A 17,057-nucleotide genomic window follows, 5' to 3' on the forward strand; every position below is an offset into this window, starting at 1 on the left:
CGAGGGGGCGGGTGCTGAGCCGCCGCATTCCGGGGATGCCTCCTGGCCGGGGTGGCCGAAGCCAGCCTCTCCGTCCCGGCCCGACGCCAGCTACCCTCCCCTACGGAAGGCCGGCCCCCAGCCCACGCGGGCGGCCTCTCCCCGGCCGGACTCGTCTGGCCACGTCGCGCGAGCCCGAGAGCCCCGCCTCGGGGCCGCCCGGCGCCAGGGCTGCGGCCGAAGCTACCACCTAGTTTGTCCGGAAGGCGCCCCTCGCGTGACTCGAGCTCGCAAACCCCAACCGCCCGCGCACCCTGGCAGCCGCGGCGCCCAGTCCCCGGCCCGGCCCGAAGGCGGCGCCCTGCCAAAGAACCACGACGGGAAGCGCAAAGCACGGCGGCTTTATTGACCGAGGGGCCGGCGGCCGGGGAGAGGGGACTGGGGGCTGCGGGCCCACGAAGGCCTGGGATCAAAGAGTGTGGAGGTCGTGGCTACGCCGGCTCAGCTTCTCCGGGTCGTCCGACGCCATGAGGGAGAAGTCGCGGAAGATGTCCAGATACGTCTCGTCTCCTGGGTGGGGGGAGGGAGGGCTGGGCGGGCGCGGCCGAGCGCGGGGTGGGGGTGGGGGGACCCGCGGCCCGCGGGCGCGCTGGAGGCGTGGCGGGAGGGACAGCAGCGCCGACGCGCAGCGCCCTCGCGGGTTCTCCGTTTTGTTCCGAGGACCCGGCGCACCAGCTGCGCCCCACGCAGATTTGTTGCAAAAGTATGACATTAATCAGTGCAGCTGGGCGCGACGGGGACCGGGCTTCGGGGGCCAGAGGCCCAGAATTACAGTGTGGGGCGGGGGCGGGGGGTACGTTACCTGCCTGGCCCTGAGCCGCTTCGGCCTCCCTCATCTTTGCTAGTCGTAGCCTGAAGGGGAAGCAATGAACGTATGAATGACTTTTGGCTTCACTCCCCCCACTCGGACTTCCCATCCTGTAAGCTGGGTGGTTTAATTCATCTGCTCCCCCGGGGTCCAGTGCTTAAAGGCGTTCAACAACATCGACGTCCCTCACTCAGGACGAACTCACCGTCCCTGGACCCTACCCGGCCCCCTTCCTACTCCACGCCCCAATCTACGCTGGGGACGGCACTTCTCCAGCCGAGTCCCAGAGCTGGCCCAGGCCGTCTGGGCGTTAGCCCCGCCCCAAGGGGGCAGGGCAAGCTCTAGCCCCGCCCCGCAGGCCTCCTCACAGGGTGACGATGTCAGCGTTGGCTGTTTCCATGGCGATGGTCAGCGGGTCCTTGCCTTCTGAGTCCAGGGCTCCCAGGTCGGCCCCCCGTTTCAGGAACAGGCAGGCCAGCCTAGAAATGACAGCGAGGGTCAGCCGGCCACTCGGCCCACCCGAGCCTTCTTTCCCACAGCCGTCATCCCCGCGGCCCCTACCCCGTGTGGCCGAGAATGGTCGCATGGTGAAGCGGCCCCCGGCCGTGGTTGTCCGTTTGGTTCACGTTCGCCCCGTTCTGGAGGAGAAACTCACAGGCCAGAAGAGAATTCTGCAGCGAGAAGTTGCAAGCGGGGAGAGAAGGTGGCATCTTCAGAAGCAGGCCAAAGATACTTTCGGATGGGATCAGCTGAGAGGGTGGGGTAGGGGAGCCAGGAGTGTAAGGGTTCGGCTGGGTCAGGCTCTGCCCTAGCTTTTGACAGTAGGTCATGCGTTAAAGCCACAGTCCAGCCTCACATGAGGTATGCTATCCCTATTTCGCAGGTGGGCAAACTGAGGCACAGAGAAGTTCACAACTGTAAGCGGTGGGAGCTTGGATTCAAACCCAGGTTGTCTGCCCCCAAATCACACACCCTTCGCAACCCAGTGTCTGTGGGTTGTCATTATCACTCTCTCCAGGGTGGGAGGAGGGGTAGGAGCAGGGCTCAGACTCCCCGCGGGAATGGGAGAGAAGAAGCCTAATGGTGGGGGCGGGGCAGTGGGCAGGACTCACAGCAGCCGTGGCCTGGATCAGCGGAGTGGCATTCTCCTGATCCCCGTTGACCCAGTTGACGTCAGCTCCGTGGGCAAGGGCATCAGCCATGGTGGGCAGGGAGGGAGGATGCCCAGCAGCTCGAAACAGCAGGGCCCCAGGGTGGAGGGCGCCCAGGTCATCAGAGGGGGGCTCTGTTAGGGGGTGGGAAGAGACCCTCAGCACGGTTCGCGGATGCTCTAATGGGACAGGTCGTTTCTCAGTTCTGGGAGGGACTTCAGGACGCTGGGGACTTCGGTAGGAGGTGCAGGCGGGATGGTGCGGGGTGGGAGGTGCATGTGTGGGGGGGGGACCCTAGGGCGGGGGGGGGATAGACAGCATCCCTCACCTCTCCCTGTCCAACCACCTTCTCCAACTCAAGCGTCACTCACCCTCAGCAGCCTTTTCCCAGCCCTACACTCCTTCCCATTCTTCCCTTAACCCCCAAACTCTTGCCTGGTAAAACCAGTGTTGCTGTGGTCTGCCCCCTCCCCCACCCCCCAGTACTGGCGAGGGGAAGGCTCGGGCCTCCGTACTCTGCCCTCCTCACGGGGCACACGGCCGGGCTCAGTCGATGCCCTAGCAGCCCTCTACCTGGCCTGGATCTGAAGCTCCCGGGCTGGGGCCGGACGGAAGGCTTTGGGGGCACGGGAGGCTGCCCCCTGGGGGGCCCCCGGCCCCCTCTCCGCCCTCGAATCTCCGGAAGCTTGGTCAGGAACTTCTTTTCCACGTATTTGGCATGAATCCAGGCCTCCTTCTCCTGCCTGTGAGAGTGTGGTGGGGAAGGAGGGGACCGTCTTCCCTCCTTCCCCACAGCGGGCAGCCCCCCCACACACACCCCAACCTCACCGGGAGCAGCTGGGCCCAGGTTTCTTCACGGCCATGGCCTCCACCCGGGCCTCATAGATCCTGTTGATGACTACGTTCCCCAGCTCGCACATGAGCTTCGGGTGGGCCCAGGCAGAGGCGGAGACAGGTGGAGGGGAGAGGTGAGTGTCTGAGTCCTCAGGGCTCTGCAGCCCCTGGACTCAGCCCCCCCCGCAGGCCCCCTTCCCATCAGGAGACCTCCCCCCCCCCACCCCACCCCCACCCCCCGCCAGTCACCTTCACCAGCTCTGGTTCCCACGAGTCAAGGGTCAGGGACCGGACTTTGGAGAAATGAACTCCAAGGCTCCTGGAGGGCCAGAGCGGGGGTCAGGCCCCTTGTGGGGTGGCAGCAGCCGCGGCTCCCCGGGAGGACTTGGAGGCAGGGCCCCCCTGCAGCAGAGGTGCTGGCCAGGTGGGGGCAGGGCAGCGGGCCACGTGGCCTTGCTCTGCTCACCGTCCCGCTTCACCCTCCTACATTTCACGTTCAGGGCCTTCAGCTTCCCCCCTCTCGCCCTGCCGCTCCCCTCCTTCCGCCAGGCTGACCCGGGCGGAGGGCCTCCTAGACTTGCTGGGGCCTAGTGACCTCTTCGCTCTCTGCTCTCCATCGGCTCCCCTACCCTCAAGACCTCTGACCCCACGGTCAAGCCACTAAGCATCTCTGGCCAGACCAGGACCCTGTGCCCAGGGCCGGCCGGGATCTAAGAAAGGAAGCCAGGACAGGGTGGGAGGGAAGGGTCTGTGTGATGGGCTCAATCCCGCCCCCTCCCAACCCCCCCCCGCCCTTAGCCAGAAGGAGAGCAGCCCCCGGCGCTCGGGTCACGGGTGGTGACCTGTGGATCCCGGAGCACTGGATGCAGAGGGTGACACCAAGGTTGATGCTGGCCCACTCGGGGGCTGGCTCTCGGCAGTCACAGCACTGGGCGTTGCCGTCCACGCTCTGCACCTGGGCTGCCACGTGCCCAGCACCGCCGGATTCCCGTCCCCTCGCGGTTCCGCCACAGCCCAGCGTGGCGGAGGAGCCCGCGGCCAGGGGTCCTGAGCCCTGGGGGAGACGGGGGGAGACGGAGTGGCCATGGGGCCCGGGGAAGGGGTGCCTCGTCTCCCTGGGCGGCCGGGCCCCCGCACCCTCCTGTTAAGGCACCTGGCCTGGCCCCCAGGGGCCGTCGTCGAGGCGGGCCTGGATGAAGGCCGTGGCTATGCTGCTCTGCACGGCGTTGATCCACAGCTGCAGGAGGCGCTCCGAGTCGGCCTGCAGGAAGCAGGACCTGGGCGGGAGGGGACAGTGGGGCGGGGAGGCTTCTGAGGCCGGGGGAGCCACGTGGGGGGACAGGCGGGCTGACATTCACCTGCCATTCAACTGGTTCCCGCCGTAGAGAGAGAACGAGATACCAGCCGGATAGAAATTTGGCACCAGTTGGTCCCATCTTTCTAAATATCCCCCGTCACCCCATCCCCTGCCCCTAAAGGCACCCTCCCCCCCCCCCGCGCTGCCCCCCAATCCAGCCACCAAAGCGTCAATGCCTGGTGCTACACAGGGGCCCCCAAGACGCCCCTGCGATTGGCCTGCCTTCCTGTCGGTAAAGGTTTAGCTGCATCAGGGCATCGCCCCCCCCCGTCTGCACTCACTTGCTGGGGGACACCACCTCAAAGCAAAACCGCCTTTCCGAGTCAGGGCAGAGCTTCACGGTGCAGAGACGAAGGTCGTCTACCACCACAGTCACAGGGTCCTGGAACGGGAGGGTGGTGAGGGCCAGCCGGCCGGCTGCAGCCAGGGCGGAGCGTCCCTGGGCCCGGGGCAGCCAGGACGCGTCTCCCTACCTTGTACTTCTTCTGATAAACCAGTTGGTTGCTCTGAATAGTGAACCAGCGTCTGAAGGAGGTGGAAAGAGAGTTGTGGACACGGGCAGCCCTGGGATGAGCTCGAGACAGAAACAGCACAGAGGCTGCGCCCTCTGCCCCGTAAGGATCTTGCTGGGAGGGTTGGGCTGACCGTCCCGTCCAGTCAGATGCTCCAGAACAGGGCCGCGGAGCCGTGCAGGTCAGGACCCGGAAGGCGGTGCTGTTCACATCTCCAACAACCCAGGTTGGATGCATTTGGGAAGATAACTTTCCAGCAGATGGCAGTAAAATGCTTTTCCGATAAAACTGGTCTACGACTCCAATTTTTAAAATGTGTACAGTACATATATTTCTCTCTATATATTTTAAGCTTCTTTATTTTGAGAGAGAGAAAGAGAGTGAGCAGGGGAGGGGCAGAGAGAGAGGGAGACACGGAATCCAAAGCAGGCTCCAGGCTCTGAGCCGTCAGCACAGAGCCTGACGTGGGGCTTGAACTCCTGAACCGTGAGATCATGACCTGAGCCGAACCCGGATGCTTAACCGACTGAGCCCCCCCAGGCTCCTCTGCAGTATATTTTTAAATAGTCGCTACACCCGGCATGGGGCTGGAACTCACAACCCCAGAGACCAAGGGTTGCGCGCTCTACTGACTGAGCCAGCCAGGCGCCCCAAGTCTATTGCCACAACTTTTTGACAGATGGAAGTTTCTTACGGAAGGGGCGCAATTTTCTACTTTGCACAAATATCCTGCACGGGCTGGCAGTGGCCCTGGAAAGGGAAGGAGCGGAGTCAGAGCAGGTGACACCCCTGCCCCCACACCTGTCGCGGCTCCTAAGTCCCTACGGAAGCCGGAAGCCGACAAGGCCCTATTGTGGCTCACGTCTCTGTGAGCTCCGACTGCACCTCCGATCGCTTCTTCCTCCCTCCCGCGTCCGCACCTAAGTGCCCTCTCTCTCCAATGCCCTGGGCTTTTCAAGGGCCTTGGCACTGGCTCCTCCTTCTGCCTAGAACATTCTCCCCCCAGATATCTTTCAAGTCTTCACTCAGAAGTCACCTTCTCATGAAGCCTTTCCTGACCATCCTCTTTAAAACTGCAACCCCGGGGCCCCTGGAGCGCTCAGTCGGTTAAGCTTCCGACTTCGGCTCAGGGCATGATCTCGCGGTCCGTGAGTTCGAGCCCCGCGTCGGGCTCTGTGCCGACCGCTCGGAGCCTGGAGCCTGCTTGGGATTCTGTGTCTCCCTCTCTCTCTGCCCCTCCCCCACTCACGCTCCGTCTCTCTCAAATACAAACATCAAAAAAAATTTTTTTTAATTTAAAACGGCAACCTCCCGCAGCTCTCTGCATGCCCTGCTTTATTATTTTTCTCCGATGCCACTCTTACCTTGTAACGTAACATAACTCACTGTCGTGTTTACCGTGTGTCTTTGCTGATGGACCAGAAATTCCCCGAAGGCGGCGGGTTTTGTCTGTTTTCTCACTGCGCTTAGCACACAAAACCACTCAAGAAACATTTACCTGAGCGGGTGTGGGTGACTGGGGGTCTTCTCCTCACCTGCTCCACGTCTTAAATGCGTTGCTGGCCCGTTTGAAGAGGTGTCCTTCCATGACCAGGCCGCCAGGCCCCTCCTTTAGGCTGGGTTCTGGCTCCTCCCCGCCCAGCTCCTGGGGGGCACAGGAGGGTCCCGGGCAGCTGACAGGCAGAGGCCGGGGCGCAGGGCCCCGCGCACCCTCCTGCGGGCGGGGAGACCCTCACCTTCTGCTTCAGCAGCACGTGCCTCTGTTCCATGTCCCTCCTCTCGCGCGCCGAATTCAGGACCAGCTGGTGCAACTGGGCACGGGAGGGGCGTTTCAAATGTCCCCAGCCCCCTCTCCTGAACCGCGCCAGGAGAGGCATCTTGGAGCGCCCCCCTCCCTCTACCACCGCCCGCTCTCCGGAGCCCCACCTGGGCACCCAGGTCCCTGCGATACTGGGCCAGCCTGCCCAGCTCCTCGTGGCCCTGCTGGAAATGGGTAGCCTGGGCCTCCACCAGACGCAGCACCTGGGTGACAGGGTGGGCAGGGGGCAGAGGTGACGAGGGACCCTCCTGTCTTTCCCTCTTCCCTCCGCCCAGCAGGCCCCTCATCACGTGGCACTTGCCGCCCCCCCCAACTCACAAACTCCATGATGTCAAATTTCCTCTTGTCCTCGATCACGTTGATCTGAGGGCCCCCGAAAGACGTCAGGTGGGTGAGTCTCGAAAACATAGCGCCCCCGCCCACCGCCCACCGCCCACCGGGGCCTCTCCGGCCCCGAGGGGTCCTGGGGGACAGGCCGGGCGGTCACCTGCAGTGCGTAGTCCAGTGCTCGTCCCCGGTACCCGGCCCGCGCAGTCTTCAAAGCGGCTCCGGCCTCTTCGGCCTCCTGGGCCCGGCGCCGGGGGACCTCGGCATTGTGGATGAGGGCACCCTCCAGGCTCTCAGCCCCCTTCCAGAAATCCCGGCGAGCCTCTCGGAAAGCCCGGAGACCCCTGCGGGATGGAAGGACAACACACAACCACAGGTACCCCTCCTGTACCCCCCCAACCCCGGCCCAGCAGAATGGTCCCCGGCGGAGTGGTTCCCGGTGGAGGCCCGCTCGCGGCCTTCCGGACGGGCCTCCGAGGAGGTGTCGGGATGGGGGACGGCTGTCAGGCCACCCGAAACCCCCAACCGCACGGCTCCTGCCTCGAAGGAGGCCCCCGTGGTAACGGGACGAGGGACGGAGGACCGGGTCCCCCCCCCCCCACACTCACTCCTTGACCAGGGTTTGGATTTGCTGCTGCAGGGTGTGCTGGGTAGCGTCCAACAGCTCCTGCGGGGAGGGGAGCAGACACTGGCAGGTGAGGGTCAGGCCGCAGACAGCCCAGGGCTCCCCCAGCCCAGCCCCAGCCCCACCCGCTTCCGCTCACCGCATGGCTGTCCAGCTTGTGGCTGAGGCTCTCGGTGAATTTGTCCAGACACTCCTGGGCACGGACAGTCAGAGAGAGAGCTGGCGTGGGGCAGCTGGGCCGCCGTCTCCGGACCCAGCTCCGCTCTGGCCTGGGCCCTGCAGACCCCAGGCCGACCCTCCCCTCCCATCCCAGAGGATCTCTGCATTCCAGGCCCCCCACCCAGCCTGCTCGGGGTGGGGGTGGGGGGGAGCCCTACATACCGCCAGCATGGGCTCGGGAGGACCCAGACGGGCCAGGTCACAAATGCCAGCAATGAAGGTGCGGCCGGCCGCAAGGTAATGGCGGCCACTTTCCAGGAGGCCGTTACCCAGCTTGAGGAGCTAAGAAGCAACAGGGGGGAGCAGGGAGTTGTGTGACCCCCTCACAGCAGCCCCCCCCCCCTCTCCCTTCCTTCCCAGCCTCGCCCAAGCAACTCTGCGGCCCAGCCCAGTACTCCCAGTTGCGAACACACAGCTGGCGCTTTCTCATCTCTGCTGCTTTGCTCGCACTGCTCTGTGCCTGGAAGAAAAGTCCTCCCGGCCTGTCACCGAAGCCAGTGTCAGCTGGCTCCAGCCCGTCTTTCTGCGTCCACTTCCATGTGTCCCTCCCTGCCCTGCCCTGGCTGCCTGGATCCAGAGCTTCCCAGAAACTCCAGTTGCTCACGCAACTGTCTGCCTCACAGGATGGATGTGCTGCCTGGTGGCCTTAAATTCTAGCAGTCTAAGGGCGCCTGGGTGGCTCAGTCGGTTAAGCGTCCGACTTCAGCTCAGGCCGTGATCTCGCGGTTTGTGGGTTCGGGCCCCGCGTCGGGCTCTGTGCCGACAGCTCGGAGCCTGGAGCCTGCTTCGGATTCTGTGTCTCCCTCTCTCTCTGCCCCTCCCCAGCTCATGCTCTGTCTGTCAAAAATAAGTAATCATTAAAAAAAAATTTTTTTTTTTAAATAAATAAATAAATTCTAGCAGTCTTTACTGTGAGGAGTTTTCCCATTCTGGGCTCACTGAGCAATTTCCTCACGAACAGGAACAGACCAGGACAAGGATAGCACGTTGGGGTGTTCCCAGGGCCCATTTTGTCTGGCGCCTTCGACTGACAACTGAGGAGGCTTGAGAAACAAGGGACAGTTGGGGCGCCTGGGGGCTCAGTCAGTTGAGCCTCTGACTCCCGCTCAGGTCATGATCTCGTGGTTCACAAGTTTGAGCATCGGGCTCTGTGCTGGTGGCTCAGAGCCCGGAGCCTGCTTCAGATTCTGTGTCTCTGTTCCTCTCTGCCCCTCCCCCGCTCATGCTCTGTCTCCCCAAAATAAACAAATGTTAAAATCAATCAATTAATTAAATACATAAATAAAAGAAACAAGGGGACAGCTGACAGGCCTGAGCAGGGTCCCTCTGGTAGGGCCAGGTGGCTGAGTCAGAAACCAAAGTGAGATCTCCTGACCTCTGGCCCTTGTTATCTTCGGTCACCAGTCACCGCATTACATCCTGAGGTGACATGACTTGGCTCTGGCCTGAGTCACCCCAACAGGGATGGAACAAGTGTCTGTGGAGCTCCTCAGGTCAGGCCTCGGGGACAGGAGACCACCAGGGAACCTCTGTGGAAAAATCCTGGGCAGAGGGGGCTCAAGAGAACTTGGGCCACGTGGGTTCTCAGTGGATTTTTGAAAACTGAAAAACACTTCCTAGGGCTCACGAAGGCTGCAGGGAGGTATGGCTTCACCTGAAGGTGACTGACAGGGTCAGTCACAATCAGGGAACTAACCACAACTCAGCCTCTTCGGGGGTCCATGCAATGGAGTAGCACTGAGCCGCGCAAGGGAAGGAACTATCCGCACGTGAACTACTTGTATAATGTGTAGCAAACCGAACGAACTTCAGGGGCATTATTCCGAGAGAGAACAAGGACAAAAAAGGCTAATCTTGAGAGGTCACACAGCGTATGGCTTCACTTAAGTAACAGTGTAGCAATGACAGAAGTCCGGAGAAGGAGAACGGATGAGCGGATCAGAGCAGGCAGGGGAGGGTATCTCAAGAGCTCCTTGCCGTGAGTTTAAGGGCTTGAACGAGATGCTGGCATGTGACAGAGCGCCGTTGAATGGTACACACAGACTTTGTTTTGTTTTGTTTTGTTTTGAAAAAAAAAAGGACAGTCGACCCTCGCACAGCAGGGGTTTGAACCACGCTGGTCCTTGGAGAAGTGGACTTTTTGTGATAAATACAGTACAGTAAATGTTATCTTCTCTTGCTTGTGTTTTTTTTCTTTCTTTTAGACACAGAGAGTGCGTGCGTGTCCGGGTGTGTGAGTGACGGAGGGAGGGGCGGAGACGGAGAGAGAGAATCTCAAGCAGGCTCCACACTTAGGTCTGAGCCCGGCATGGGGGCTCGATCCCATGACCCTGGGATCATGACCTGAGCCAAATTCAGGGTTGGACACTTATCTAACTGAGCCATCCAGGCACCCCTGATTTTTTAAAAATTTAATTATGTATGTATGTATGTATGTATTTAACTCTACACCCAACGTGGAGCTTGAACTCATGACCCTGAGATTAAGAGTCACGTACTCCAATGACTGAGCCAGCCAGGTGTCCCTCTTCCTTATGAGTATTTTTTTTTAATGTTTATTTATTTTTGAGAGAAAGAGAGAGACAGAGTGTGAGTGGAGGAGGGGCAGAGAGAGAGAGAGAGAGAGAGAGAGAGAGAGAGAAGGAGGGAGACACAGAATCTGAAGCAGGCTCCAGGCTCTGAGCTGTCAGCACAGGGCCCGACGTGGGGATCGAACTCATGAACTGTGAGATCATGACCTGAGCCCAAGTCAGACGCTTAACCGACTGAGCCACCCAGGAGCCCCCTTATGATTTTCTTAATAACACTTTTTTTCTTCTAGCTCCCTTTATTGTATAGACAGCATACGATACACATATCACATAAAATACGTGTGAATTAACCGTTTACGTTATCGGTAAGGCTTCTGGTCAGTGGCAGGCTATCAGTAAAGTTTTTGGGGATTTAAGAATTATATGTAAATTTTCGACTGTGCTGGGGGGGGGGGGTCAGTGCCCCTAATGTTCATGTTGTTCAAAAGTCAACTGTATATGCAAAACAGGTAAAATCCAGGTAAGGTCCACAGACAGTCATTGTACCATGACGACGTCAATTTCCTGCTTTTGGTAAAGTACTAGCATTACTCCAAATGCCACCATTGGGGGAAGCTGGGCGATGGGTCCATGGGACCTCTACTGTCTTTGTGACTTCTTGTGAGTCTGCAATTAACTCAAAGGACAACAGTTTAATTAAAAAATATATGTTAATTTGTCATTGGGGGCGCCTGGGTGGCTCGGTCGGTTAAGCTTCTGACTCTTGATTTCAGCTCAGGTCATGATCCCAGTGTCATGGGATCAAGCCCCTCCACGGGCTCTGGACTGAGTGTGGAGCCTGCTTGAGTTTGTCTCTCTCTCCCTCTGCCCCTCTCTCCCACTTGTGCTCTCTCTCTCTCTGTCAAATAAATAAAATGAAAAAAAAAGTTAGAAAGCTCCTCCAGCTGGCCTTGAGGAAGCAAGCTGTCTAGGGGCAGGGCCACATGACAGGGCACCGGGCAGCTTCGAGGAGGTGAAGGTCTCAGTCCCGCAGCAGCAAGGAGCTGAAGTCGGCCAACAACCACGCGAGCTTGGAAGGAAACCCTGAGCCTCAGATGGACTGCAGCCCGTGGGACCCTGAGCCGCGCCCAACTCCTGACCTACAGAAACCATGCCAACAAATGTGTGTTGTTTTGAGTCACTAAATTCGGCATAACTTGTTACACAGGCGGTAGAAAGCTCACGCACCAATACGTATGTAACACGTGAGACTGGGGTAAATGCTATAGAGAAAAACCAAACCCGCTCAGGGGCTAAGGGGGCGGGGAGTGTTCACACGTGCGTGTGCCCATCTTATCAAGAGTAGCCACGGAGGGCCCTGCTGTCCCGTGTTTAAGTGTCCCACTGCTTTGTCTCCCAAAAGCTGCTGTGGGCTCCCTGGGGGCAGAGCGGTCTTGCGGTCCTGAGGCCCGGGCTCACAGCTGACCCGGTAAAGCCCACAAGTGAGTCTTGTCTTCCAGGACCTCGAGCTCTTTGAGGGTGCAGAACTTCCATCTGCTTCTCTATGGCCCCCAAAGTATTTACCCCGCACGGTTAGCATTCAAAAACCCCTGGAACTCCTTCGTGGTCTCCAATTTTCTCCCTGGCCTCGCCCCTCTCATCTTTACCCCATCCTGGGTCCCCTGCCCATGTCACCTTTTCCAGCCGGGTCTCCAGTTCTGACACCTCGGCTTCCACCAGCTCGATAGAGGCTCTGGGAAAAGAGGGGTCACGGGAACAGAGCTTGGGTCCGTCTGGTCTGTGCGCCCCCGAAAGGGCTGGGGCTGGGGTGAGGGGGTAAGGGCGTAGACAGGAAAGGCTGATGGGGTCGGGGACCTGTCCGCAAGCCCTGGCCGCCTCCCTCACTCCGCGCAGTCTGAGAGCTAGTAGGGCCCAGGCCAGAGCAGGAAGGCCAGAAGGAGGGTGGATGTGGCGAGGGCAGGAAGTTGCTAACCGCCCCAGCAGGTGCTGGGGGAGGGGCGGGGGTACCAGGAGCCGAGGAGGTAGTGTCCGCTCTGGGGGTAAGAGGGGCTAGAGAGGCCCCCTCTGCATGTGAAGGGGGCAGAGAGCATCAGAGTCTGGGGGGTTCACAGTAGAGGTGCTACTAAGTCCTCCGAGTGGCCTAGAAGCTCCATCTTGTCCCCCTGAGAGTCATTCCCGGGGAGGACATCTGGCCTGGGGAAGGGCCTGTGTGTGTGTGTGTGTGTGTGTGTGTGTGTGCGCGTGTCCATTGGGGATGGGGGTCGGACCTCACCCCCTCTGCCACCCAGACCTGCGCACACTTACCGGAAGCGGGGTGAGTCTTTGAGACACTCCTCGAAATCCAGCTTGACCGTCATCTTGCTCCGCTGCACGGGGGGGATCAGACGGGCAGGGGCTGCAGGGGGAAGCGCTCCCTGCCCCAGGAGGGGTTGGTGAGGAGGAGTGGGGGGGAGGTCCTCTCCTGGGGAGAGCCTGGGGGTGGGGGAGGGGGCTCAATCCCTTCCCTAAGGGTTAGGGGTGTGCAAGGAGGAGCTCTCACCTCACACTTGCAGGCAGTACTGGGAGGGGCAGAGGCGGGGCCAGGAGGAAAAGCCACAGCCCCACCCACACAGACTATCTGCAGTCCCCTTCTTACCAGAGTCCCCTTCCCCGATTTTTTCTCCTTTAGCCGTGCTGGGGGCTGGGGGTGACTGGCAGATACAGGCTCCAGTCCTGATTCTGTCACTCAGAGACTGTGTGACCCTGGGCAAGCTCTCTGATTCCTCAGTTTCCTCATCTGGAAGATGGGCACGACAACCTCCCCCCCCCCCCCCCACCGCCCCGCCCAGAGATGTCGTAGGAATTAAAGAGGACATTGGTACATTCGTGGTTTTGGGGTCCCACCAACCACCGTCCCCCTGCTGCAGTGGGGGGGCCTTCTGGGCCTCCAGAGTCCAGTGCCCCAGGCTGTTCCAAGCTTTCTTCTCCGCTCCTCTGCCTGCTGTGGTTTCCTGTATGCAGACGTCCTTCCCTCCGCCCCTCTCCTCTGTGGCTGAGCAGGCCCATGCAGGGCCAACGACTCGGAGCACCCAGACTCCCCGCACTTTTCTTTATTGTCCACCTTGAGGACAGTGGGCAGGGGGAGGCTGGGCCCCACCCCATCCCCAGCTGGCTACATTTTCCATTGTTTGGCTTCGCCCTCTTGTGTCCATTGAAGACGCAGGGTTTCATCTGGGGAGAAATGACTGGGTTACTGGCTTCCTTGCAGGAGGCAGGAGATCTGGCCCACGTGACCCTGAAACTCCCTGGAACCCACCCATTCAGGCCCTCTCTCCGGGGCTGGCTCAGGCGGCCCCCTTGCCCCCCACCCGCCCAGGCTCACGTCTGCTTTGGTTTTGGTGTGGGGACTTCCGGTGGCTGCCAGGCTGCCTCTCCAAGCTTTCTGGCCTTTGCCAGGTGAGCCCCTTGGATACCAGGCACTGACAGACACCAGCCTGACTCTGATCTGAACCCGTTGTCTTTGGAGGACAGGGCGGTACCTGGAGGGGGGTGGGGGCAAAGGGGAATCAGGGGGAGGCGCGGGACCAACAGCTAGTGCCAAGCTGGAGGGGGTCCCAACCCCTTCTGAGCCTCCCTCGTTCCTCTCTGTACAACGTGGGCCCTGCACACCAGGATGCCCGAGGCCGCTCTTAGCATCTGTTGAAGGTATACTGGTATGCAAAGAAGGGGGGGTGGGGGGATGGGAGCTTGTCAAGAGCCAGCTATTGGGGCCTGGTGCCCTCACCAGGTTGCGATTTTGTCACTGTCACTTTCAGGCGGTCCTTGGTGGCCTTGTGATCCTGAATGGGGCTTCCTGGGTGGCCCAGCAGACGGACCTCAGTGCTTACGGGATTCTCAATCACCCAGCTCAAGTTTGCAGAGCCTGGAAACACCACAGGGTCAAGGCTGGGGCACCCATCAGTCTGGGGTTGTCAGCACCCCCCCGCCCCAGGCTGACGCGGCCCAGCTCTCACTGTCCTGCTCCTCATGCTCATCTTCTGTGTCCTCCTCCAGCTCGGGGTGGGGGAGCTCCTCAGGTATCTTCCTTTGATGTAATACTCCTTTCGTTGTTGCAGACCACTTTCCTGGCCTGACCTGATGGTGGCTGAAGCTCGGCACTGATTTCTTTTTTTTTTTTCAACGTTTATTTTTATTTTTGGGACAGAGAGAGACAGAGCATGAACGAGGGAGGGGCAGAGAGAGAGGGAGACACAGAATCGGAAACAGGCTCCAGGCTCTGAGCCATCAGCCCAGAGCCCGACGCGGGGCTCGAACCCACGGACCGCGAGATCGTGACCGGAGTCGAAGTCGGACGCTTAACCGACTGCGCCACCCAGGCGCCCCTCGGCACTGATTTCTGAAGGCAGGGGGATCTGCCGAACCATCCAAGTCCATCTGGGTCTTATGGCCACCTAGGGTATCCAGGACCCCCAGGTGTCCATTATGGCCCCCTCCACAGGGGAGAAGTTCCAGCCCTGGGTTTTCATCTCACTTCTCTGGCCTCTTCCCGTATTAGAAAATCCCAGTGACCTCTCCATCCCCCATGGTTCTCTTGGGCTTCCTGAGGACTATTCTGATGAGGCCCCCACCCCACCCGCCTTCCGTCTTCCCTGGGGGTCACCTGCCATTACCTCCCTCCCAGGTAGCAAGGCCCTGGGCCAATGGCCCCTAAGAAAGATAGGGTATGGCAAAGACTCTGGACTACAATTCCCACAAATCCCTGGGGCTCCACCACAGCTAACCCTTGGCTTCTCGGATGTGGTTCCCGGTGACCAGGCCAATCTCATCGTTGACTCCTCTGGCCAGTCCTCCTGTCCAGCCTCTCTCCACAGGCCTGGGCTCTGGGTCCAGCATCACGCCCCGACCGCCACTGCCCGTATTGGCACGGCCTGCTTTGTTGTCGTGCTTATTATCATTGAAGGAAAAACTTTTCTGAGTCTCGAAGACCTTTCCTTCACCGTAACGTGTCTTTCGGCGGTTTATGAAGTCACTGGAGTCTGTGGGCCATTGTAAACAGCTTGGCTTTCCGGCCAGGCTCTCGCTGACGGTTCACTCTGCCTCCCCTTTCCGCTCAATCCCCACCCCTCATCTCACGTGTCTTGGAAAAGTGGTCTGGAGCTCCCAAACTTCTGGTATCACCATACTGGAGGACCTTGGGATAGAGATTGTCCATTTTTGCCAACCTGAAGAGGAGGGAGACTGGTTGCGGGCACCAAACAGAGAGAATGAGGAGGGGCAGGTGGTAGATGTAGCTGGCTAATTCCCCCACCTTGGCCTTGGTCAGTCCAGATGGGAATTGTAGTGCCTCCCATTTTGGTGGCCAAAAAGCAGAGCTGGCTCAGACCTCAGAGCTCAGGGGTGGAGGGAGAAAGAGGCCCCACATCCCTACTGACCTCTGGCAGGACTCTCACCTCTTGGCCAGCACCTCCGGAGTCACTGAGGGAGAGGATGCCCCAGGCAGGTCCTTATCACTCTCCTGCAGCCTGCAGACGAGGGAGTAAGCAATGGTGAGGGGCAAGCATCTGGAAGTATCCAATCCCTGGGGCCTCTCTGCCTCCCCCACTGCCTTTGAATAGGGAAGGGTCTGGGCTAAAAGGTTGGGGCTGAGGGCTCAGCACCTGTGGTAGGGAGTGCTGGGTTCATTCACCTTCATAAACCCATAGTCCTTGTCAGCAGGGTGGTAGGTGACTAGGATATTCATTTCGTCCCACCGCTGAGACTTGTTCCTGGCGTAGGAGGACACAGAAAGGTGTAGGAAAACTTCCAGCGACCTCCTCCTCACAGCCCTCCCACTTTCTTTCATTCAGAAACTTCTTGTACCGCTCGTAGTCTCAGAGGCGTAGCAGTGAGGGCGGGGGTCACGCCTAACGATAATCACACACGGTGTAGCCAGCGTTTACCCTGTACCTGCTCTCCCGGAGGCCTGGAAGCTCAGATTCCACCCCCCCCCCCCCCCCAAGCCCTCAGCTACTCTCTCTTCTAGTTCTCAGGACCCCGCCCCTTCCTCCTAGCCCCGCCCCCTCCAGTGTCCGAAACCCCTCCCTCCGGGCTCCGAGCCGGGTGGCAGCCGAGCTGAACTCTTTACTTCTCCGCAATGGGGGATTTCTGCATCAAGACGGAGCCGTTGCTTTTTAGGATGCTCCGGGGCCGGTCCTCACAAGGTTTGTGGGAGTGCAAGCAAGTTGACTTGGAGCGCGGACTGCGTCCGGAGTTGTACGCCCCAGACCCCTCGGACCCGAGCCTGTAGGTCCCGGATACTCTAGTTTCAGGGAAGGGGCCATGTAATCCGCTTGGGTACGGGCCGGACCCAGTGCCGAGGTTCGCAACCTCCCCAGGGTGCTGGTTGGGTCCGGAACCGAAGACTGCTACGCCCCCGGAGGGCCGGCTAGATTCAGGACTGCGAGTTACGATTCCCCCGGGGTGCAGGGAGGGCCCAGAACCGTGAAACGGGACTACGCTGGAGGGCGGCCCGGCGTCTGCCTCGACCGTGATTCCTCCGGACACACCCATGGTCGCCTCTCCCGGGGATTCCCCACTGCGGCCGCCGGCAGCCCCCAGAGCCTCGGGCTTCTCCATGGCCCCATCCGGGGACCTCTCTTAGCTGCCCCGCCCCGCTCCGCCTACTTGTTCCTCATAGCCCCGCCCCGAGGCCCCGCCCCCACCGTGGCGTTGGGCGGAGGGGCGTGGAGGTCGGGGGCTCGGGCTGAGGCCCGGGTCCCCTCCCGCTCAGCTACCTGGAAACGCGGCCCCGGCATCGAGACTTTATATAGGGACCTCGGGCTAGGGGCCCCTCCGGCTGCCCCACCCAAAGGCCTTC

At 60.3% G+C, this 17,057-nt stretch overlaps 2 protein-coding genes across 3 annotated transcripts; both read right to left on the minus strand.

Moving 5' to 3' along the window:
- Window positions 1-364: 364 nt before the first annotated feature.
- Window positions 365-14,099, minus strand: ACAP1 (ArfGAP with coiled-coil, ankyrin repeat and PH domains 1). Of its 2 annotated transcripts, XM_040453387.1 has the most exons (24): window positions 13,986-14,099; window positions 13,584-13,740; window positions 12,527-13,432; window positions 11,897-11,954; window positions 7,854-7,973; window positions 7,612-7,665; window positions 7,456-7,514; window positions 7,008-7,191; window positions 6,839-6,883; window positions 6,628-6,723; window positions 6,438-6,512; window positions 6,237-6,346; window positions 4,663-4,714; window positions 4,471-4,571; window positions 3,986-4,109; window positions 3,675-3,886; window positions 3,082-3,151; window positions 2,827-2,921; window positions 2,572-2,741; window positions 1,960-2,132; window positions 1,409-1,518; window positions 1,216-1,326; window positions 842-891; window positions 365-549 (listed from the first exon to the last, which is right to left on the minus strand). In XM_040453387.1, exons 3-24 carry the CDS (start codon window positions 12,577-12,579, stop codon window positions 449-451), a joined length of 2,223 nt encoding a protein of 740 aa, XP_040309321.1. In that variant the 5' UTR covers window positions 12,580-13,432; window positions 13,584-13,740; window positions 13,986-14,099; the 3' UTR covers window positions 365-448. The 2 variants fall into 2 exon arrangements, with proteins under 2 accessions (XP_040309321.1, XP_040309320.1); XM_040453386.1 differs by lacking the exon at window positions 13,584-13,740.
- On the minus strand, window positions 14,007-16,840 carry LOC121016015 (uncharacterized). The gene is made up of 8 exons (XM_040453390.1): window positions 16,326-16,840; window positions 15,859-15,966; window positions 15,652-15,723; window positions 15,335-15,423; window positions 14,983-15,237; window positions 14,596-14,652; window positions 14,215-14,363; window positions 14,007-14,123 (listed from the first exon to the last, which is right to left on the minus strand). The coding sequence occupies exons 1-8, from the start codon at window positions 16,814-16,816 to the stop codon at window positions 14,109-14,111; spliced, it is 1,236 nt and encodes a 411-aa protein (XP_040309324.1). The 5' UTR covers window positions 16,817-16,840; the 3' UTR covers window positions 14,007-14,108.
- Between the last annotated feature and the right edge of the window lie 217 nt (window positions 16,841-17,057).

Source organism: Herpailurus yagouaroundi, unplaced genomic scaffold (assembly GCF_014898765.1).
Source record: "Herpailurus yagouaroundi ecotype Mexico unplaced genomic scaffold, PumYag 208, whole genome shotgun sequence".
In the NCBI taxonomy this organism is placed as follows: Eukaryota; Metazoa; Chordata; class Mammalia; order Carnivora; family Felidae; genus Herpailurus; species Herpailurus yagouaroundi.